This window comes from Zalophus californianus, chromosome 11 (assembly GCF_009762305.2).
Source record: "Zalophus californianus isolate mZalCal1 chromosome 11, mZalCal1.pri.v2, whole genome shotgun sequence".
NCBI lineage: Eukaryota > Metazoa > Chordata > Mammalia > Carnivora > Otariidae > Zalophus > Zalophus californianus.
In genome coordinates, this window is record NC_045605.1 from 100,406,826 (window position 1) to 100,424,621 (window position 17,796).

Consider the following 17,796-nt stretch of genomic DNA (forward strand, 5'->3'; position numbering starts at 1 on the left):
ACGGGTTTCCACGGGTTAGTCAGCTGGAGGTCTGCATCTGGACTTTGGAAGTGACTGGCCTGGGTTACCCTGGGCAAGCTGCTTAACCTCGCTGAGCCTCGGTTTCCTTCTCTGTAAATTCAGGTAACAGTACCTAATTAAGGAGGCGGGAGGTGAAGGATGGAACTGGGGCTTGTGGTGCTGCAGGGCAAATGCTGAGCACGGTGCTCAGTAACACAGCAAGGGTTCATTGTTGTTACTGCTATGGCTATTTTTAGTATTATTATTTCCACAGACCTGGTGATAGGATGCTTCCAGACACTTCCTGACTCCTCCCTGAGCCTCATATTGCTCTTGGTAAAACAGAGGGGAGGTGTAGGTTCATGAGATGAGGCAAAGGCCAGTCAATACAGATGTGAGCTTAACACAGCGTGTTAAGAGTGAGTGGTGATACCCACAAAGCTCTGTGGCAATGTGAGCAACTGCCCAGGAAGACCTCAGATAAGAGGGGATCCCTCAACAGTTAAGCCACCAAGCCCAGAGAGGAACTCACATTTGCTGAGTGGCTACCAAATGCTGGGCACTTGCCAAACAAAAACTATTAAATCCTCAAAACACCATGGGCTCACCTCAACCTCACAGCTTTTCACAACAGGAGAAGGCTAGTGGCTGGGGGCTGGAACGTGGTGGGTGGAGGCAGGATGCAAAGTCAGATCTTCTGGCTTTTAAGTATGGTCCTTTCCGGGCCTCCAGGCCAGGAGGAAGAGCAAGAGCAAAGGCTCAGCAATGAAAAAGGCACAAGGAGTTCTCTCTGGCAGGCTCTGATGGTTTCACCTCTTAAAATTCATTACCGGCTCCCAGAAGTTTCAGACCAAGGTCAAACTCCTTAGCTTAACACAAGGTGCCCTAGAATAAGGGTTCTAACCCAAAACAGTCATGGATCCCTTTGAGAATACAATATACAACGTTGTGAGTCCACTCCCTGTGAAAATGCATGTGTGAACATGAGCACACATACACACATCTTCACATTCAAATTTCAGGGTTTTGTGGGTCCCCTCCCCTGGGATCTAGAGGTTCATGGGCCCCCATGGCTTTAATGCTTGCCCTTCTTCATCCCCAACACGTTTCCACATTTTCCCCTCGTGGACGGTCAGCTCCATGAGGGCCGGGGCCTGGTCTGCTGTGTTCCCTTCTGTATCCCCAGCACCTAGAACAGCCCCTGGCCCCTAAGAGGCCCTCAGCAAGCACCTGTGGAATGAAGTGTGAAGCCAGCTGGTTTCATACCTCCTTGCCTTTGCACCTGCTCTTCCTTCTTGTGGGCATGACAGATTCCCCTCTTCATTTCTAATATACCCCTCCTTCACAACTCACCTCGTTTTACCTTTTCCTGGAAGCTGTCTGGTCCCCTAAGCTGGGCTTGGGTCCCTGCGCATGTATTCCCCAAAACACTAGTCTCACCTCCACTGAAGGCCTCCCAGTGACCTTGACTCGTTGGTTGAGCTGTCTGCCTCCTCCCCGTGAGCTATAAATCTCCTGGGGGCCCACAGCCACGTGGTAGGTGTAGGCCTGCCTCCTATCCCAGCACCTGGCATGTAACGAGCCCCGGGGAACACTTGTTGAATAAATCAAAGGGAGTGGTGGGACATGAAGCTGAAAAAATAAGCTGGGGGACCTCTGCAAGGCCAAGGACTTCCAGTGTTGTGAGATGGCCCACAGGAGCTCCTGGGTTGTGTTTTGATTGTGTTTTCTTGTTTCATTTTTCTTTTCTTTTCTCTTCTTTTCCTTTACTTTCTTTTTCCTTTTCTTCTCTTTCCTTTCTTTTCCTTTTAAGGGTGGTGATAGATGTGGTCGAGTGTGCTTAATGAATGGAGGATATATTGGAAAGGAGAGAGAACTTATGACAGTTTAAAAACCTTAAAGCCACTGTAATAGTTCAGATGAAAAAAAAAAAGGGAAGAGACCAAAGATACATTTCTGTATCAGACTTGATAGGATTTCTCAGCCCCCCCTCCCTACCCCAGTGGTAACCCTTTTCTCGACTCTGTCTCCCTGACACCACCCCCAATCACATGGGTTCTCCTGCTGGCTGCAGCCTGCTTCGCAGCCGGGCCAGCAGCAGTATCCGCTCCGGAGTCACGCAGGCTGGGTCCTGATCCTGAATCTGCAGCTGATGAGCTGTGCGATTTTGCCCAAGGCATGCACACTCCTGAGCCTCACTCTTCTAGTCCGTTAAGTGCTGGAAATAATGGTATCCAGTTCACTATGTAAGAACTTATTTCTTCTAATAAATAGTTATTATAAACTTTTGCATGAAGAATGTAAATAAAATGGTGCAGCCACTTTGGAAAACAGGCTGGCAGTTCCTCACATAGATAGCATAGAGTTACCACATGACCCAGCAAATTCCGCTTTTAGGAATATACCCCAGAGAACTGAGAACAGCCGTAGGCACAGAAATTTGGACACAAGCGTTCATAGCGGCGTGATTCAGAAGAGCCAAATAGTGCAAGCAACCCAATTGTCCATCAACTGGTGGATAAACACAATGTGTGTGTACTAATCTCCAATGTAATCATATTTGGTCATAGCAATTCATGCTGCTCCCACATGGAAGAACCTTGTAAACATTGCTCAGTGAAAGAAGCCAGACACAAAAGGCCGGATACTGTATGACTGCACTTATATGAAATGCCCAGAATAGGCAGATCCACTGAGACAGAAGTGGATTCGTGGTTGCCAGGAACTGGAGGAGGGAAACATGGGAAGTGGTGGCTAATGGGTGTGAAGTTTCTTCTTGGGGCAATGAAAATGTTGTGCAATTAGACAGGGGTGATGGTTGTACAACTTTGTGAATATACTAAAATCCACTGAATTTTACACTTTAAAATATCTACTTTTTTTTTTTTAAAGATTTTATTTACTTATTTGAGAGAGAGAGAGAATGAGAGATAGAGAGCACGAGAGGGAAGAGGGTCAGAGGGAGAAGCCGACTCCCCGCTGAGCAGGGAGCCCGATATGGGACTCGATCCCGGGACTCCAGGATCATGACCTGAGCGGAAGGCAGTCGCTTAACCGACTGAGCCACCCAGGCGCCCTAAAATATCTACTTTTAAAATTACTCAAAAAAACATTTTTTTTTAATCTTTAAAAAAAAAAAGAAAAGGGGCGCCTGGCTGGCTCAGTTGCTGGAGCATGCGACTCTTGATCTTGGGGTTGTGAGTTCGAGCCCCAGTTTCCATGTAGAGATTACATTAAGAAATAAATATAAATCTTTAAATATATTTAATTTTAATTTCCTCTTGGGTGCCTGGGTGGCTCATTGGTTAAGCATCTGCCTTCGGCTCGGATCATGATCCAGGGTCCTGGGATCACTCCACATCGGGCTCCTGCCCCATGGGGAGCCTGCTTCTCCTCTGGACCCGTCCCCCTGCCTTGTGTGCACTCGCTCTTCTCATGCTCTCTCACACTCTGTCTCTCAAATAAATGAATCCGAAAAAAAATAAAATTATGTATGCGACACTGGTGGCTCAGTTTGGTTAAGCGTCTGCCTTCGGCTCAGGTCATGATCCCAGGGGAGCCTACTTCTCCCTCTGCCTGCTGCCCGCCCCCCCCCCCCCCGCCGCTTGTGCTCTCTAGCAAATAAATAAAATCTTTAAAAAAATAAAATATTTAATTTTATGATATGTGAACTTATATCTCAATTAATAACACACACACCTTTGCATGTGTAGGGCACTAAGGATTCGATAGTGAGTAGGATACAGACCTTACCCTCAGAGAATGCAAAGTCCAATGGGACAGAGGTAGAGCTGAATAATTACACAGAAGGTGTAATTGCATCTAAAGGAGGTGCCAAAGAAGAGAGACATAGGGTGCTATGTCAACATATCACTGGGGAAGGGGTTTAATCTAGACTGGAGGTCAGTGTGCTTGTACTCTGATCTGAAGATAGTTTCCCACGTCCGAATCAGGATTTATCAGCAACCCCCAAGAGGAGGACACAGTGCGTGCGGAGGTCCTACGGCAGGAGGATGCCGGAGACATTCAGTGCTGAATGAAGGCCAGAATGGATGAAGCACACAGAACGAGGGACTGTGGTGTGAGGATGCAGCTGGAAAGATCTTCTAAAATATTAAGCGGGGGCACCTGGCTGGCTTAGTCAGTGGAGTGCGGGACTCTTGATCTTGGGGTTGTAAGTTTGAGCCCCATGTTGGGTGTAGAGATTACTTAAAAATAAAATCTTAAAAAAAATCCTTTTAAAATAATAAGTGCCCAATAATGACCACAAATGACCTTCCTCTTCCCTAACCCGCTCCTGCTCCGTTGTTGCCTGTGTCAGTGAAAGTACCACCCGCCACCTAGTCACATAAGCCACAAAACAGGAGTTACCCAACTTGCTCACCTCACTGCCTCACCTTCCACATCCAACCTACTAGACAGCCTGTGGACCCTATCTTTATTTTTTTTTTAAGATTTTATTTATTTATTCATGAGAGACAGAGGGAGAGAGAGAGAGAGAAGCAGAGGGAGAAGCAGGCTCCCAAGGAGCAGGGAGCCCGATGCGGGACTCGATCCCAGGACCCTGGGATCATGACCTGAGCCGAAGGCAGACGCTTAACCATCTGAGCCACCCAGGCGCCCTGGACCCTATCTTTAAAGATCTCTCGTCTTCATCCACTGCCATCCCGAAGCCCAGGTCATCAGCAGCTACACCTCCACTCCCGCAGCCCTTTAAATCTGGCTTTTTAAGATTTTACTTTTAAGTCATCTCTACACCCAACATGGGGCTCAAACTCACACCCCCAGATCAAGAGTCACATGCCCCACCAAGTGAGCCAGCCAGGCGCTCCTCTCCACCCAGCCTTTCTGATTCCACCTGTGCACGTGACCCCACGGTCCAGTCAGAATGATCTTCTGGAAACATGGATTTGATCAGACCGCTCTCCTTACAAGCTTCCCATGACCCTTGGGCAAATATACAAACCCCCAACAATGCTCCCAAGTCCGTCTGGGCCCCACCTGCAACCCCAGCCTCCCTTCTGGTCTCTCTCTTCTCTATGCTTTCACCATGGTGACCTCTTCATGCCCATTAACACCCCACGTTCTCCCATCTCAAGTTTCTCCTGGGCCTGGAACATTCCCCTGCCCCAGCCTATCTAACTAATCCTTCAGATTATGGCTTAACGGTCACTTCCTGGGTGAAAGCTCCTTGCCCGATTCCGGCAATAAATCCCCTTGCTATGTGATCTATATATCTGAGTTTCCTTTTGATGAAATTCAACAAGATGTGTCTGTTCCGGGGGCGCCTCCGTGATCTGATCTGATCTGATCTGCCTTCAGATCAGGACCTGATCCTGGGGTCCTGGGATGGAGCCCCACGTTGGGCTCCCGCTCAGCAGGAAGTCTGCTCCTCCCGCTGCTCCCCTCCCCACTCCACTGTGCTTGCTCACTCACTTTCTCAAATGAATAAATAAAATCTTAAAAAAAAAATGTGTCTGTTTTGTCCAACTGACTGCACGCGTGGGAGGGCAAGGACCCATGCCCGCCTCTCTTACCACTACCCTCCCACCACTTAACATAGAACCTACCACTTACCTGGCCCCTGCCGGCCGAATTCCACTCATCCTTCAAATCTCACTTACCACGTTCTGGGGGACATCCTTCTCTGAGCGCCCAGACTTGGAGGCACATTCCTCTATATAGCCCCAGAGCTCCCGAACATCTCCTGTGGTGCTACTTCCTGTAGCACTTAACACAACTACAAAAGCAACTGGTTTTAGTATGTCTCCACATTCAATTTTTTTTATCGTTTCTCTTTGCTCCAGAACTTAAAACAATGCTCATCACAACACCCCCTTCAGGTCAGCCCACAGATATTTTTATGATGATCCCTAAAATTGTATGCAAAATTCTATGTGCATGTACATTTTCTAAAGAACCATCCCTGGCTTTTGTTGGAGTTTCATGGGGGCGTAAGACCTGAAAGAAGTTAAGAACCTTCCCCCAGGAGCTGAAGATGGTCTCTCCTTCAAAACAGCACTGGCAGCCCAGACTTCTACTATGCAAAACTGTCCCCACTAGCATACAGGTTCCAAGAGGGCAGGGATCTTTCTCTGTTTTGTTCAGTGATATGTCCCAAATGCCCGGAACGGTGCCTGGCCCGTGCCGGTTCTAGGTGCAGAAAGACCATAGTCTCAATTGTAATAGTTGTGAGAACTGTACATGTGTTGGTTAGCAATGGCTATATAACAAATTATCGCAAAGTGTAATGGCTTCAAACAACATTCATTATCTTGGTTTCTCTAGGTCAGCAGTCAGGATGCAGCTCAGAGGGGTCCTCTGCCTCAGAGGGGTCCTCTGCCTCAGAGGTGGCTCGCAGAGCTGTTAAGTGTCAGCCGGGGCTGCAATCGTCTGGAGAAGCATGTGTTTTTTTTTTTTTTTCTTAAGATTTTATTTATTTATTTGACAGAGAAAGACACAGCGAGAGAGGGAACACAAGCAGGGGGAGTGGGAGAGGGAGAAGCAGGCTCTCTGCCGAGCAGGGAGCCCAATGCAGGGTTCGATCCCAGGATCCTGGGATCATGACCTGAGCCGAAGGCAGATGCTTAACGACTGAGCCACCCAGGCGCCCCGAGAAGTGTCTGCTTCTGAGGTCACTCGTGGGGTTGTCAGCAGGATTGAGTTCCTCGCCGGCTGGAGGCTACCCTCAGTTCCTTCCACACAGGCCTATTCACAGGGCAGCTCACAAGATGTAAGCTTGCTTCGTCATGGGAAGCAAGAGAAGAGAACGAACAAGACCCTCACGATCTCTTGTACCTTAACCCCAGAAACGGCATCCTGTCGTCTCTGCTGAGGTGTTAGAAGCCAGTCTGTAGGTCTAGTGCACACTCAGGGGAAGCAGACGGTACCAGGCACGACTGGCTTCGGGCAGGACCCCTGCACGCCATCGAGAGCCTGCCTATTCCCAGACATCCACGTGTGTTCTCATCTAGCATCCGGCTCACCTGAAAGCCCGGAGCAGGCACAGACCAAATGCCTACAGATCAAGCAGAGGATGAGGGAAGAAATTAGCAGTGGGAGTTTTGCTGCTCATCCTTGGCTACTGCCAAGCAGGAATGGAGGCTGACCATCTAATATCTAAACTACAAAGTTTAGATATTCTAAACTTTCAAAAGAAGTCAAATCCAGGGGCACCTGGGTGGCTCAGTCATTAAGCGTCTGCCTTCAGCTCAGGTCATGATCCCAGGGTCCTGGGATCGAGACCCGCATCGGGCTCCCTGCTCTGCGGGAAGTCTGCTTCTCCCTCTCCCACTTCCCCTGCTTGTGTTCCCTCTCTCGCTGTGTCTCTCTCTGTCAAATAAATAAATAAATAAATAACCTTTAAAAAATTTTAAAAAAAAAAGAAGTCAAATCCAGATTTTTGAGAGCCATTTCCTGATTTTATTTTATTTTTTTTTAAAGATTTTATTTATTTGACAGAGAGAGACACAGCAAGAGAGGGAACACATGTGAGGGAGAGGAAGAAGCAGGCTTCCCGCTGAGAAGAGAGCCCGATGCAGGGCTCGATCCCAGGACCCTGGGATCATGACCCAAGCCGAAGGCAGACACTTAACGACTGAGCCACCCAGGTGCCCCAACATTTCCTGATTTTAAAACTGATAATCTAGTTGGGGTACCAGTGAGTTAAAGCATCTGTCTTTGACTCAGGTCATGATCCCAGGATCATGGGATTGAGCCCTACATTGGGCTCTCTTCTCAGTGAGGAGCCTGCTTCTCCCTCTCCAGCTCCCCCTGCTTGTACCCTCTTTCTCTCTCAGATAAATAAAATCTTTTAAATAAATAAGTACTGATAATCTAGCAAAAATACACAAGGCTTAGGAGTGTTGGACTCCGCTCTATGGCAGAAAGAACCTAAACTATCCTACCACCCTTTGTATGTGTGTTCCACCTCTCCTGTACCCCCTCCCCGCTCCCCACAATATTCACGAGGGCTGGGACCAAGCAAATTCACTTTGGATACTTTCTGTAGCTCTTTGCATGTAGCAGCCGATAATAAATATTGTCGAATGAAATATGAAATTGCTGACATGTACCTCTTGAGGGAGCATCCCCACGCCCCCCCCCAATTCTAGAGGAGTGGTTAAAAGTGGGCTCTGCTGTCTGAACAGACTAGAATCCTGGCTCTGTCCCTTGTCTGTTATGTGACCTTCAGCAAGTAACTAACTTTTCAGAGTTCAGCTTCTTCATCTGTAAAGTGAGAAAAACCATACCTGCTTGGGAGTTGTTATAAGCGTTAAGTGAACTAATACACTTCTTAGCACACCACCGCAACCCAAGAGCTATTCTTACTGGCTCCCGGGCACCTCTTCCCTTAATCTGTTCCCTACCACCCTCCTCCACTACCCACCCACTGGCAGTCGGGGAGAGCCTCGGAAACCCACATCTGTCTCTTTCACTGCCAGGGTTTACATCCTCCAACAGTTTGCGGCTGCCCTGGGCAGGAGAAAATCCCAAACTCCTTAACACAGCTTCTCAAGGCTCTTTTGGAGCTCTGCCTGCCCAGCCCCCAAGTCTCATCTCTCACCACCACCTCCCTTCACACTCGGCACTCCAGGCACACTGAAGCTGTTTCTTGAACGCGCCACACCTTCTGCCACTTCAAAGCCTTTGCAAGTACTATTCCCTCCAGCTGGAACCTCTTCTCTCCGCTCCTACCACCCCTCCTAGATGTTCCCGCTAGGCACTATCAGAATTTTTGATGTTCCTTGCTAAACCCGAGGTCAGGCACAGTATCTTTCTCATCACTCCCCTCTCCCTACCAAGAGGCCGCCGGCACCCAAGGGGCAAATAGGCCTTTGTGAAACTGCCCGCGGCCCTGCCGAGCCTGTGAGCACACAGCGCCACCTGTTGACCCAAGCTTGCACTTCAGTACCTAGAAAGGAGCCTTCACTTTCTGCCTGCCGCTAGGGTCAGAGCACTTGGCTTTGAGAGTTTCCCAGGGTCTGGGCGCCTGGGTGGCTCAGTCGTTGGGCGTCTGCCTTCGGTTCAGGTCGTGTTCCCAGGGTCCTGGGATCGAGCCCCACATCGGGCTCCCTGCTTCGTAGGAGGCCTGCTTCTCCCCTTCCCACTCCCCCTGCTTATGTTCCCTCTCTGTGTCTCGGTCAAATAAATAAAATCTTAAAAAAAAAAAAGTTTCCCAGGGTTTATCCCGTGTCTTCTCACACCAAACTCAGCAGTAACAATCAAACAAACAAGCTAACATTATCAAGCACTTAACCTGACAGAGATAGGCACTTTCCTAAGTGTTGCAGTTATTAACTGTTTCATTTTCACACCACTCAATCCAGGAGGCAGGTACCACTACTACCATGTTATGGATGGGGTCACTGAGGCACTCGGCAGGTAAACGCCTCACCCATGATCACACAGCTAGAAAATTCCACCCCAGGTGGTCTGGCTTGGGCAGTTTGTTGTTTTTTCTTTTGTTTTTTAACAGAGGGAGAGAGAGGTAGAGGGAGGGACAGAGGGAGAGGGAGAATCTTAAGCCGACTCCATGCCCACCCTGCACAGTGCCCAAGGCAGGGCTTGACCTCACAGGCGTGAGATCATGCCTGAGGCAAAGTCGAGAGTCGGATGCTCAAACGGCTGAGCCACCCCGGAGCCCCTGGGCCTGCCCTTTTAAGCCCCAAACTCGCTGCCGCTAGTGCTTCCTTTACTCCATGCCCAGTGACCTGGTGAGGTTCCATCCCCAACACCCACCTTTCTCTACTACAAAGGCACTGCCACAGTGGCACTAACGTCAACCAAAATCTCACCTGGAGGGAGCGAGCCACACATTCTGGAAGCCGCAAAGCTCTCCAGGACACTCAGGAATTCAAGGCAGCGGTCTCCTCAAGGAGAAGGCAAGAGCGGCAGTCAGCCCCCACTCCTCTCGTGAGACCTCCAACAAGCAACCAGCGCTCCGGGCCTCCACTGCCTAATAGGGCCCCTGAGCCCAGCTGAGTGGGTTAGATCAGGTATTTTCCCCCATTGAGGTGTTTTATCTGCATGCATTACATCCCTAGAAAAAGAATCTCAGGATTTTCCCTCTTGTGTGTTTTTGTCTTGTTTCTTCACAGGCCATGATGCAAACTGAGGCTGTCAGTACAATGAAACCAAACGGCAGGAGGGGAGCAGATTATTGACATTTTTCTAGATCTTTGAGCTGTCCATCAAATCTGGGGCTGATTACTCCACACTTACTTAACCTGCCTGTGAGGTTGACCACAAGTTTCCCGGCTCTGTGATCATCAATGATTTCAGATTCGCCAAGGTAACCATGCTTCACCATCACAGAAACCGGATGACTCTGGAGCACGGCCTAATAAGAACTTGGCGTTTGTCTCCCTTTTCCGCATTGTTAATGCTCTTGCGAACATCTGCCAGGACATTCATGTGCACCATTATGGCGGCACAGAAAGATGGTGGAAAGAGCTAGACCGGATGTTGTATGAAGGGTAAGGAACGCCGTCCCTGATTCAGGCAAACCGTGAATGACAGCGGTTTTCACTCAGTCCCCTCCCTGGATCACTCACATCACACATGAACCTGGTCCCCTCACGTGTTTGGATATTGCCACTTAGAACCCAGGGGTTGGCTACTTCCCTCTCAAATCCCATCTCCTGTTCACTTGTTCCTCTAAATGTTCCTTTATATCTGGAAAAATGCCCGCCTGACTCCACTTAAATTTTAGGTTGTCATGTATACAGCTCGTATCTATTGAGCACTTCCTACGTCCCAGTCATTACTCTAAATGCTGGACACATATTAAACCATTTAAACCTCACCACAGCCCTATGATTATCCCCATTTTACAGATGAGGAAGCTAAAGCACGCAGTGAAGTGACATGTTCAAGGTCATACAGCAAGAGGCTGACCTGGGATACAACCCAGAACATCGCACCAGTCTGTGCTTTTCAACACCACGAGACTCCCTCTGCTGGTAGAGGCTGTGCCAGCCACACTGCTTTACATGTAGTAGGTGTCAAGAAACCTGTTTTAATATATATATATATATACACACACACACACACACACACACACACACACATACATTTACATACACAGTCACATCGCAGTGTGACAAATACCCCTTCTTCAACCAGGAAAGTAACTCTACCATATTCTGGGCTTCTCGAGGCTCTCCCAAGGGAGCCAAGGCCCAGCAGTCTTCACAGATGACACCCAATGGGGGCACTTTTATTAGACAAGTGGGAAGGGGCAGGGCGCACCTTGGGGTGTATACCGTCTGGGGCCTCACACGGGCCCAGAGCTCTGCTGCACCCTCTTCATCAGCTCTTCATCCTGCATAGACAACTCTGTCAACTTCTTGCCCATCCGCTCATGGATATCAAGGTACTTGGAGACACAGCGGTCCAGGCACACAGATTCGCCCTTGGACAGTTCTGCTTCCTTGTAGTGTGGAGGCACGCACTTCCGGTGACAGGCACTGGTCATTCTGGGGTGGGGGGGCGGGGAAGGAAGGGTAAGGTCAGGTCAGCAGCATCCTGAGGCATTCAAGGAACTCTCCATCATTCCTGCCCTGCTATGCTGACTTCATCTCCCAGGAAGGCAGTGTAAACCCTCAGTTTGCATTTCAACCATCTTAGGAGGTCCTTGAGAGTGCTCACCTGATCTGAGCCCATGTTTATTTAAATAGGAACAATTAGTTGAGTACTGGCTATGTTCCAGGCATCATGCTAAGTGCTTGACACAGCTTGTCATGCAGTCCTTACAATAACCCTATGAGGTAGGCACAATCATTATCCCCATTTTACAGATAAAGAAATTAAGGCATGGAGAGCCTCAGGATCATGTAAAGCTGGGATATAAACCCACGGAGTCTGATCTCGCAGCCTGCATTTTAAAATTATGTAAAAATATTTGGAAGTATTCTAATATATAGCCTCCAAGATAAACCATCAAGAGAAAATACCAGGGGGCTTAAGCCAATAAAAACAGCAAACATGTGTGGACTACTTACTGTGTGCTGGGTTTGATACTAAGAGCTTGTCATACGTTTCTACATTTAACATCTATAGTATCTCCACAAGGTAGGTACCATTATTATCTCCATTTTATTTATTTTTAAAAAGATTTATTATTTATTTGAGAGAGAGAGAGAAAGCATGTGCGCGGGCATGACTGTGCGGGTGAACAGGGAAGCAGAGGGAGAATCTCAAGAAAGCTCCCTGCTGAGCACAGAACCCAATGTGGGGCTTGATCCTGTGACCCTCAGATCACAACATGCACTGAAATCAAGAGTCAGATGCTCAACAGACTGAACCAACCAGGCGCCCCCTACCTCCATTTTATAGAGGGGAAAACCACCAATCAAACAGCCAAGTAACTTACCCCAGGTCAAACTAGTGGTGATTGGTGCAGTTACAATTTGTTCCCAAATCTGCCAAATGGTTGTGGGCACTAGTTTGGAACTGGACTGAGGTACTGGTCCTGACATTGCTACTGACCAGCTGTGAGCCCTGAGAAAGTCATTTAACCTCTAGACGCCTCAATGTCTTCACCTTAGAATGGGACAACTAAAATTGACCCAGTGGATCATTTTGAAGCTTAAAAAGGATTAAGGCATGTAAACTGCTCAGCATGTGCCTGAGATGGAGTAAGAGTTCAAGAAATGTTAACCACAGGAGCACCTGGGTGACTCAGTCGTTAAGCATCTGCCTTCGGCTCAGGTCACGATCCCAGGGTCCTGGGTTCGAGCCCCGCATCGGGCTCCCTGCTCAGCGGGAAGCCTGCTTCTCCCTCTCCCGCTCCCCCTGCTTGTGTTCCCTCTCTCACTGTCTCTCTCTCTGTCAAATGAATAAATAAAATTAAAAGAAAGAAAGAAAGAAAGAAAGAAATGTTAACCACTAAGTAGGCTATGTTCTGTTTGTCACAAAGGCAAACGCTCAACTGTTCCTGGAACCCGACCAGAGCTTGGACTGGTGCTTCTCTTCCTGCTCAGCTACTGGCTCGATAACTGCATCCCAATCCAGATGTCCAACTCGTTCTAGTGACCCCATACCGCCTCTGCGTTAGCCCTCAACCATGAGGAGTGTAGGTGGGGGTGGGTACCCTCCAAAAGGCACCCTGAGAAAGGGTGACCTAGGATCATTTTCAAAGACAAGGGAGCGCACTGTCCGCCCTTACCTGTTGTACATATCAGCCATCATCTCTACCTCCAGCTCCGCAGCCAGCTGCTGGGCCCTGAGCGGATCCATCTCAGCCCTGCACCGTGGAAGAGATCTCCTTCTGGCTTCCTAGTCCTGGGAGCAGACATCACCGTCAGCTTCCACCTCTCCCGTTCCGTTTCCCATCCCAGGGAGGGTAGAGGATGCGGAGGATTCACAGGGCATGGGGCTGGCAGGGGTCACTGACCTCAGTGAGCTCAACCACCCCATCTCACAGATGTGGAAACGGAGGCCCAGAAAGGGAACACTGCCTAGTCCAAGGTCACATAGCATGTCAATGGAACGGCTGGAAATCGAGCCCTGGCGCCCCAGTCCCTCGTGGTCGCCCTTACCCAGAAGAAGATCTAGAGACCGGAAAGGAATACTAAACCGCGGGCCTGAACCTCCAGGGCCCCGGGAATTCGAAAACACGCGTAGCTAAGGTGCACAAGTCCCGGTTCAGGGGCTGCACCTCTGAAATGGCGGCGCCATCATCAGGGTCACCATGAGGCGAGAAGTCACTTACCACGGCCTGCGGCCAGTCACAATCCCCGCGGTGTCCCCAACTTCGGGTAAACAGTAGAAACTCACCGTGCGACCAGGTAAGATAAAGCGGAAGCACGTGGGTCACTTCCGGGAGGGAAGTCCCGCCTCTTCTTTGATCGGACTCGCTTCCGGAATGAAGTACCAACGAGGCGGCGCTGGGAAATCGGCTACCATAGAGAGGGAGCCGCCGGCCGTGGCCGAAGGCGAAAGCGCCTTGCAAATGCTAGAGAGGACGCCAAAATACCACAGAGGCTGGGCGGAGTGCAGGGCGCCTGCAGCCTGGCTGTCAAGTCCCTTGGGTTATCGCGGAGAGATCGGAGTTTAACTGTTTTGTAGAAAGGGGCCAGAGGGCACAGCGTGGTGAATCTCGCCCCCGGCCCCGGAGAGTTGACGCCCCAGCACAAACCCAGGCACGGAGAAGGAAGGACTCCCCTAAAGAGCAGTTCTGTTTGTGCTGCAAATTAAGGTCACCTGGGACGCTTTAAAATACCCCGATGCCCATACCTCACTTCATACCAATTAAATCAGAACCTCTGGGAGTAGCACCCAGGCATCAGTAAATGTTTCAGTGCCTTAGGTGATTTCTTTGTGCAGCCAAGTTTGAGAGCCAGTTCTCCAAGGGACTGTGGGAATACAGCTGCATGTAGGTCCTAAGTTTTCCCTGGGGTTGCAGAGAAGCGAGGCACGGTTCCTGCTCACAGAAAAACGAGACATGTATACAGTCTGTTTTATGCAGCTTCTTCTGTTGGACGCCCTGGAACATAACGAGATGAATAGGAGCGATTTTGGCTGCCATGAGAGCTAACCTAGTGTATTTGAGCGAGGGAAGGGGAAAATACTTGTGAACTCTTCATCTTTCCAGACTTCATGTGTTCCTTGATCTGCACCCCTACACCACAAAAACCCACCCCAATCCTTTGATTTTTCAAGGCATTTCCCAGTAAACGAAGTTTAGAAGATGCAAATTAATGGTGCAAGCATACACTGCCCATTGGCGAAGGTGGGCTGGTTGGTCACTATATGCTTCCCTAATTGCCCAAGGTTTTAATAAAAGTCAAGATTTTAAATACTGGTCCTCATTTCTGCTCTAAGAACTCATCTCTCTCAAGCCCTGTGCCCCGATACTTTAAAATTAAGGTAGGGGTGCCTGTGTGGCTCAGTCGGTTAGGCGTGGGACTATTGTTTTCTGTTCAGGTCACGATCTCATCGTGGTGAGATAGAGCCCTGCCTTGGCTCCTGGCTCAGTGCAGAGATTTTCTTGAGATTTTCTTCTGAGATTTTCTCCTTCTCCCTCCCCCTCTTATAACCACCACTCAGATCAAAATACGATGTATTTCCAACACCTTCAAAAGTTATCTTTGGTTCCTTCCCAGTCAATACCCCTGCGCCCAAAGTAACCACTATTCTTTTTTTTTTAATTTTTTATTGTTATGTTAATCACCATATATTACATAATTTGTTTTGGTGTACTGTTCCATGATTCATTGTTTGTTCATAACACCCAGTGCTCCATGCAGAATGTGCCCTCCTCAATACCCATCACCAGGCTAACCCATCCCCCCACCCTCCTCCCCTCCAGAAACCTCAGTTTGTTTTTCAGAGTCCATCATCTTTCCTGGTTTGTCTCCCCCTCTGACTTACTCCCCTTCATTCTTCCTCTCCTGCTATCTTCTTCTTTTTCTTTTTTCTTAAAATATGTTGCGTTATTTGTTTCAGAAGTACAGATCTGTGATTCAACAGTCTTACACAATTCACAGCGCTCACCGTAGCACATATCTTCCCCAATGTCCATCACCCAGCCACCCCATCCCTCCCACCCCCAGTAACCACTATTCTGACTTCTATTGCCATCAGTTAGTTTTGCCTACTCTTGAACTTCATGTAAATGAAGTTATACATTATTTGCTGGTTTGTGCCTGACTTCTTTAGCTCAGTGTAATGTCCGTAAGATTTCATCCACATTGTTGTGTTTATCTGTCATTCATTCTTTTTTATTGCTGTCTAGTGTTTGTTTGTATGAATAAGCCACAATTCATTTATCATTTCACCTGTTGATAGACTTTTGGGTTGTTTCCAGTTTGAGGCTATTATGACAATGCTGCCGTGAATATTACTGTATATATTGGACAATATTGGACATATAATATTATGTAATATTGGACATATAATATTATTGTACATAGTGGACACATGTTGTACTGGTTTTAGCTTGTTTTTTTTTTTTAAGATTTCATTTATTTGACAGAGAAAGAGAGCAAGAGAGAGAGTACAAGCAGGGGGAGCAGCAAGCAGAGGAAGAAGCAGGCTCCCCTCTGAGCAGGGAGCCCAATGCAGGGCTCAATCCCAGGACCCCAGGATCATGACCTGAGCCGAAGGCAGACACTTAACTGACTGAGCCAGGCAGGTGCCCCTGGTTTTTGCTTTTGATAATATAGTCAACACATTATGGAATATTAAGAAATTGCATGGGAAAAGGAGATGGGTTCTTACAAGAATAATCTGCTTCCTTGATGGGATTTTTATTAGGTGTTACAAAAGGTGACACACTGTACGATTCTGTTTAAATAATATTCTCAAGATGACAAAATTATAGGGGCATTCCCCCATCGGACTCCTCGCTCAGTGGGGAGTCTGCTTCTCCCTCTGATCCTCTCCCCCTCTCATGCTCTCTCTGTCTCATTCTTTTTCTCTCAAATAAATAAACAAAATCTTTTTAGAAAAAAAAGATGACAAAATTATAGAGACAAAGAGATTTATAGTTGCCTAGTGTTAAAGTTGGGGGGGTAGGTGTGCCTATAAAGGGGTAGAACAGGGAGATCTTTGTGGTGATGGGATGGTTATCCATCCTGATTGTGGAGGGGTTTATAGGAATCTAAACATGTGGTAAGATGTCATAGAACTATACACACCATTGCTCCAGTGTCAATTTCTTGGCTCTGATATTGCATATAGTTATGTAAGACTTGACTTTCAGTACTCTCTCTGTACTGTTCTGCAACTTCCTGTAAACCTACAATTATTTCAAAATAAAGGTTAAAACAATCATTACAAAAAAGAAAAACAAACAAAAAATGTACGTAAAGCACCTAGTCCATGGCAGATGCTCAGTAAAAAGAAGTCATTGTTCTCATTCCTTTTAATTTTTAGACTTTTATTAGAGTAAATGTAAAACATACAGAAAAGTGGAGGGCACAGTATATTGAACTTCCACATACCCGTCACCAGACTTTAACAGTTGTTAACATTTAGCCATGTTTTCTTCATCCATTTTGACCTCACAGATAAAGTCCTTTTCCACAGTGCCTTTTTCATACTCTCAAAATTATAGTCATTTTTTTTAAAGATTTTATTTATTTGAAAGAGAGAGACACAGTGAGAGAGGGAACACAAGCAGGGGGAGTGGGAGAGGAAGAAGCAGGCCTCCCAAGGAGCAGAGAGCCCAACGTGGGGCTTGATCCCAGGACGACTGAGCCACCCAGGCGCCCCAATTATAGTCATTTCTTAATGTAATCTTATGCACATATTCAATTTCCCCCAATTTCTCAAAAATGGCCCCCCAGTAGCTCAGTCGGTTAAGCGTCTGCCTTCGGCTCAGGTCATGATCCTGGGGTACTGGGATAGAGCCCCGCGTTGGGCTCCCTGCTCAAGAGGCAGTCTACTTCTCCCTCCCTCTTTCCCTCTGCCCCCCCCCCATTTGTTCAGGCGTGCGCGTGCGCTCTCTCTCTCTCAAATAAATAAATAAAATCTTTTTTTAAAATAACCCCTTTTGGGGTCCATCTGGCTGGCTCAGTTGGAGGAGCGTGCAACTCTTGATCTTGGAATTGTGAGTTCAAGTCTCATGTTGGGTGTAGAGATTACTTGAAAATAAAATCTTTTTTTTAAAAACGGCCCCTTTTTTTTTAAGATTTTATTTATCTGTTTGACACAGAGAGAGAGAGAGAGAGGGAACACAAGCAGGGGGAGTGGGAGAGGGAGAAACAGGTTTCCTGCGGAGCAGGGAGCCCAATGTGGGGCTCAATCCCAGGACCCTGGAATCATGACCTGAGCCGAAGGCAGACG

At 48.0% G+C, this 17,796-nt stretch overlaps 1 protein-coding gene across 3 annotated transcripts; it reads right to left on the reverse strand.

Annotated features, from left to right (window-relative positions):
- Positions 1-6,606: 6,606 nt before the first annotated feature.
- TIMM10 (translocase of inner mitochondrial membrane 10) lies at positions 6,607-13,848 on the reverse strand. 3 transcript variants are annotated; one of them, XM_027580016.2, is made up of 4 exons: positions 13,718-13,836; positions 13,172-13,287; positions 11,254-11,480; positions 6,607-7,018 (listed from the first exon to the last, which is right to left on the reverse strand). In XM_027580016.2, exons 2-3 carry the CDS (start codon positions 13,240-13,242, stop codon positions 11,279-11,281), a joined length of 273 nt encoding a protein of 90 aa, XP_027435817.1. In that variant the 5' UTR covers positions 13,243-13,287; positions 13,718-13,836; the 3' UTR covers positions 6,607-7,018; positions 11,254-11,278. The 3 variants fall into 3 exon arrangements, with proteins under 3 accessions (XP_027435817.1, XP_027435818.1, XP_027435816.1); XM_027580017.1 differs by lacking the exon at positions 6,607-7,018 and adding an exon at positions 13,400-13,556 and having other exon boundaries at positions 11,193-11,480; positions 13,718-13,816; XM_027580015.1 differs by lacking the exon at positions 6,607-7,018 and having other exon boundaries at positions 11,193-11,480; positions 13,718-13,848.
- Positions 13,849-17,796: the final 3,948 nt, after the last annotated feature.

Bases quoted from the DNA above. Each gene is read 5' to 3' on its own strand.
- TIMM10 (XM_027580016.2), bottom strand. From the start codon at position 13,242: ATGGATCCGCTCAGGGCCCAGCAGCTGGCTGCGGAGCTGGAGGTAGAG. The intron at 11,481-13,171 runs GTAAGGGCGGAC...CCCCCACCCCAG, and splicing joins ATGGCTGATATGTACAACAG to AATGACCAGTGCCTGTCACC.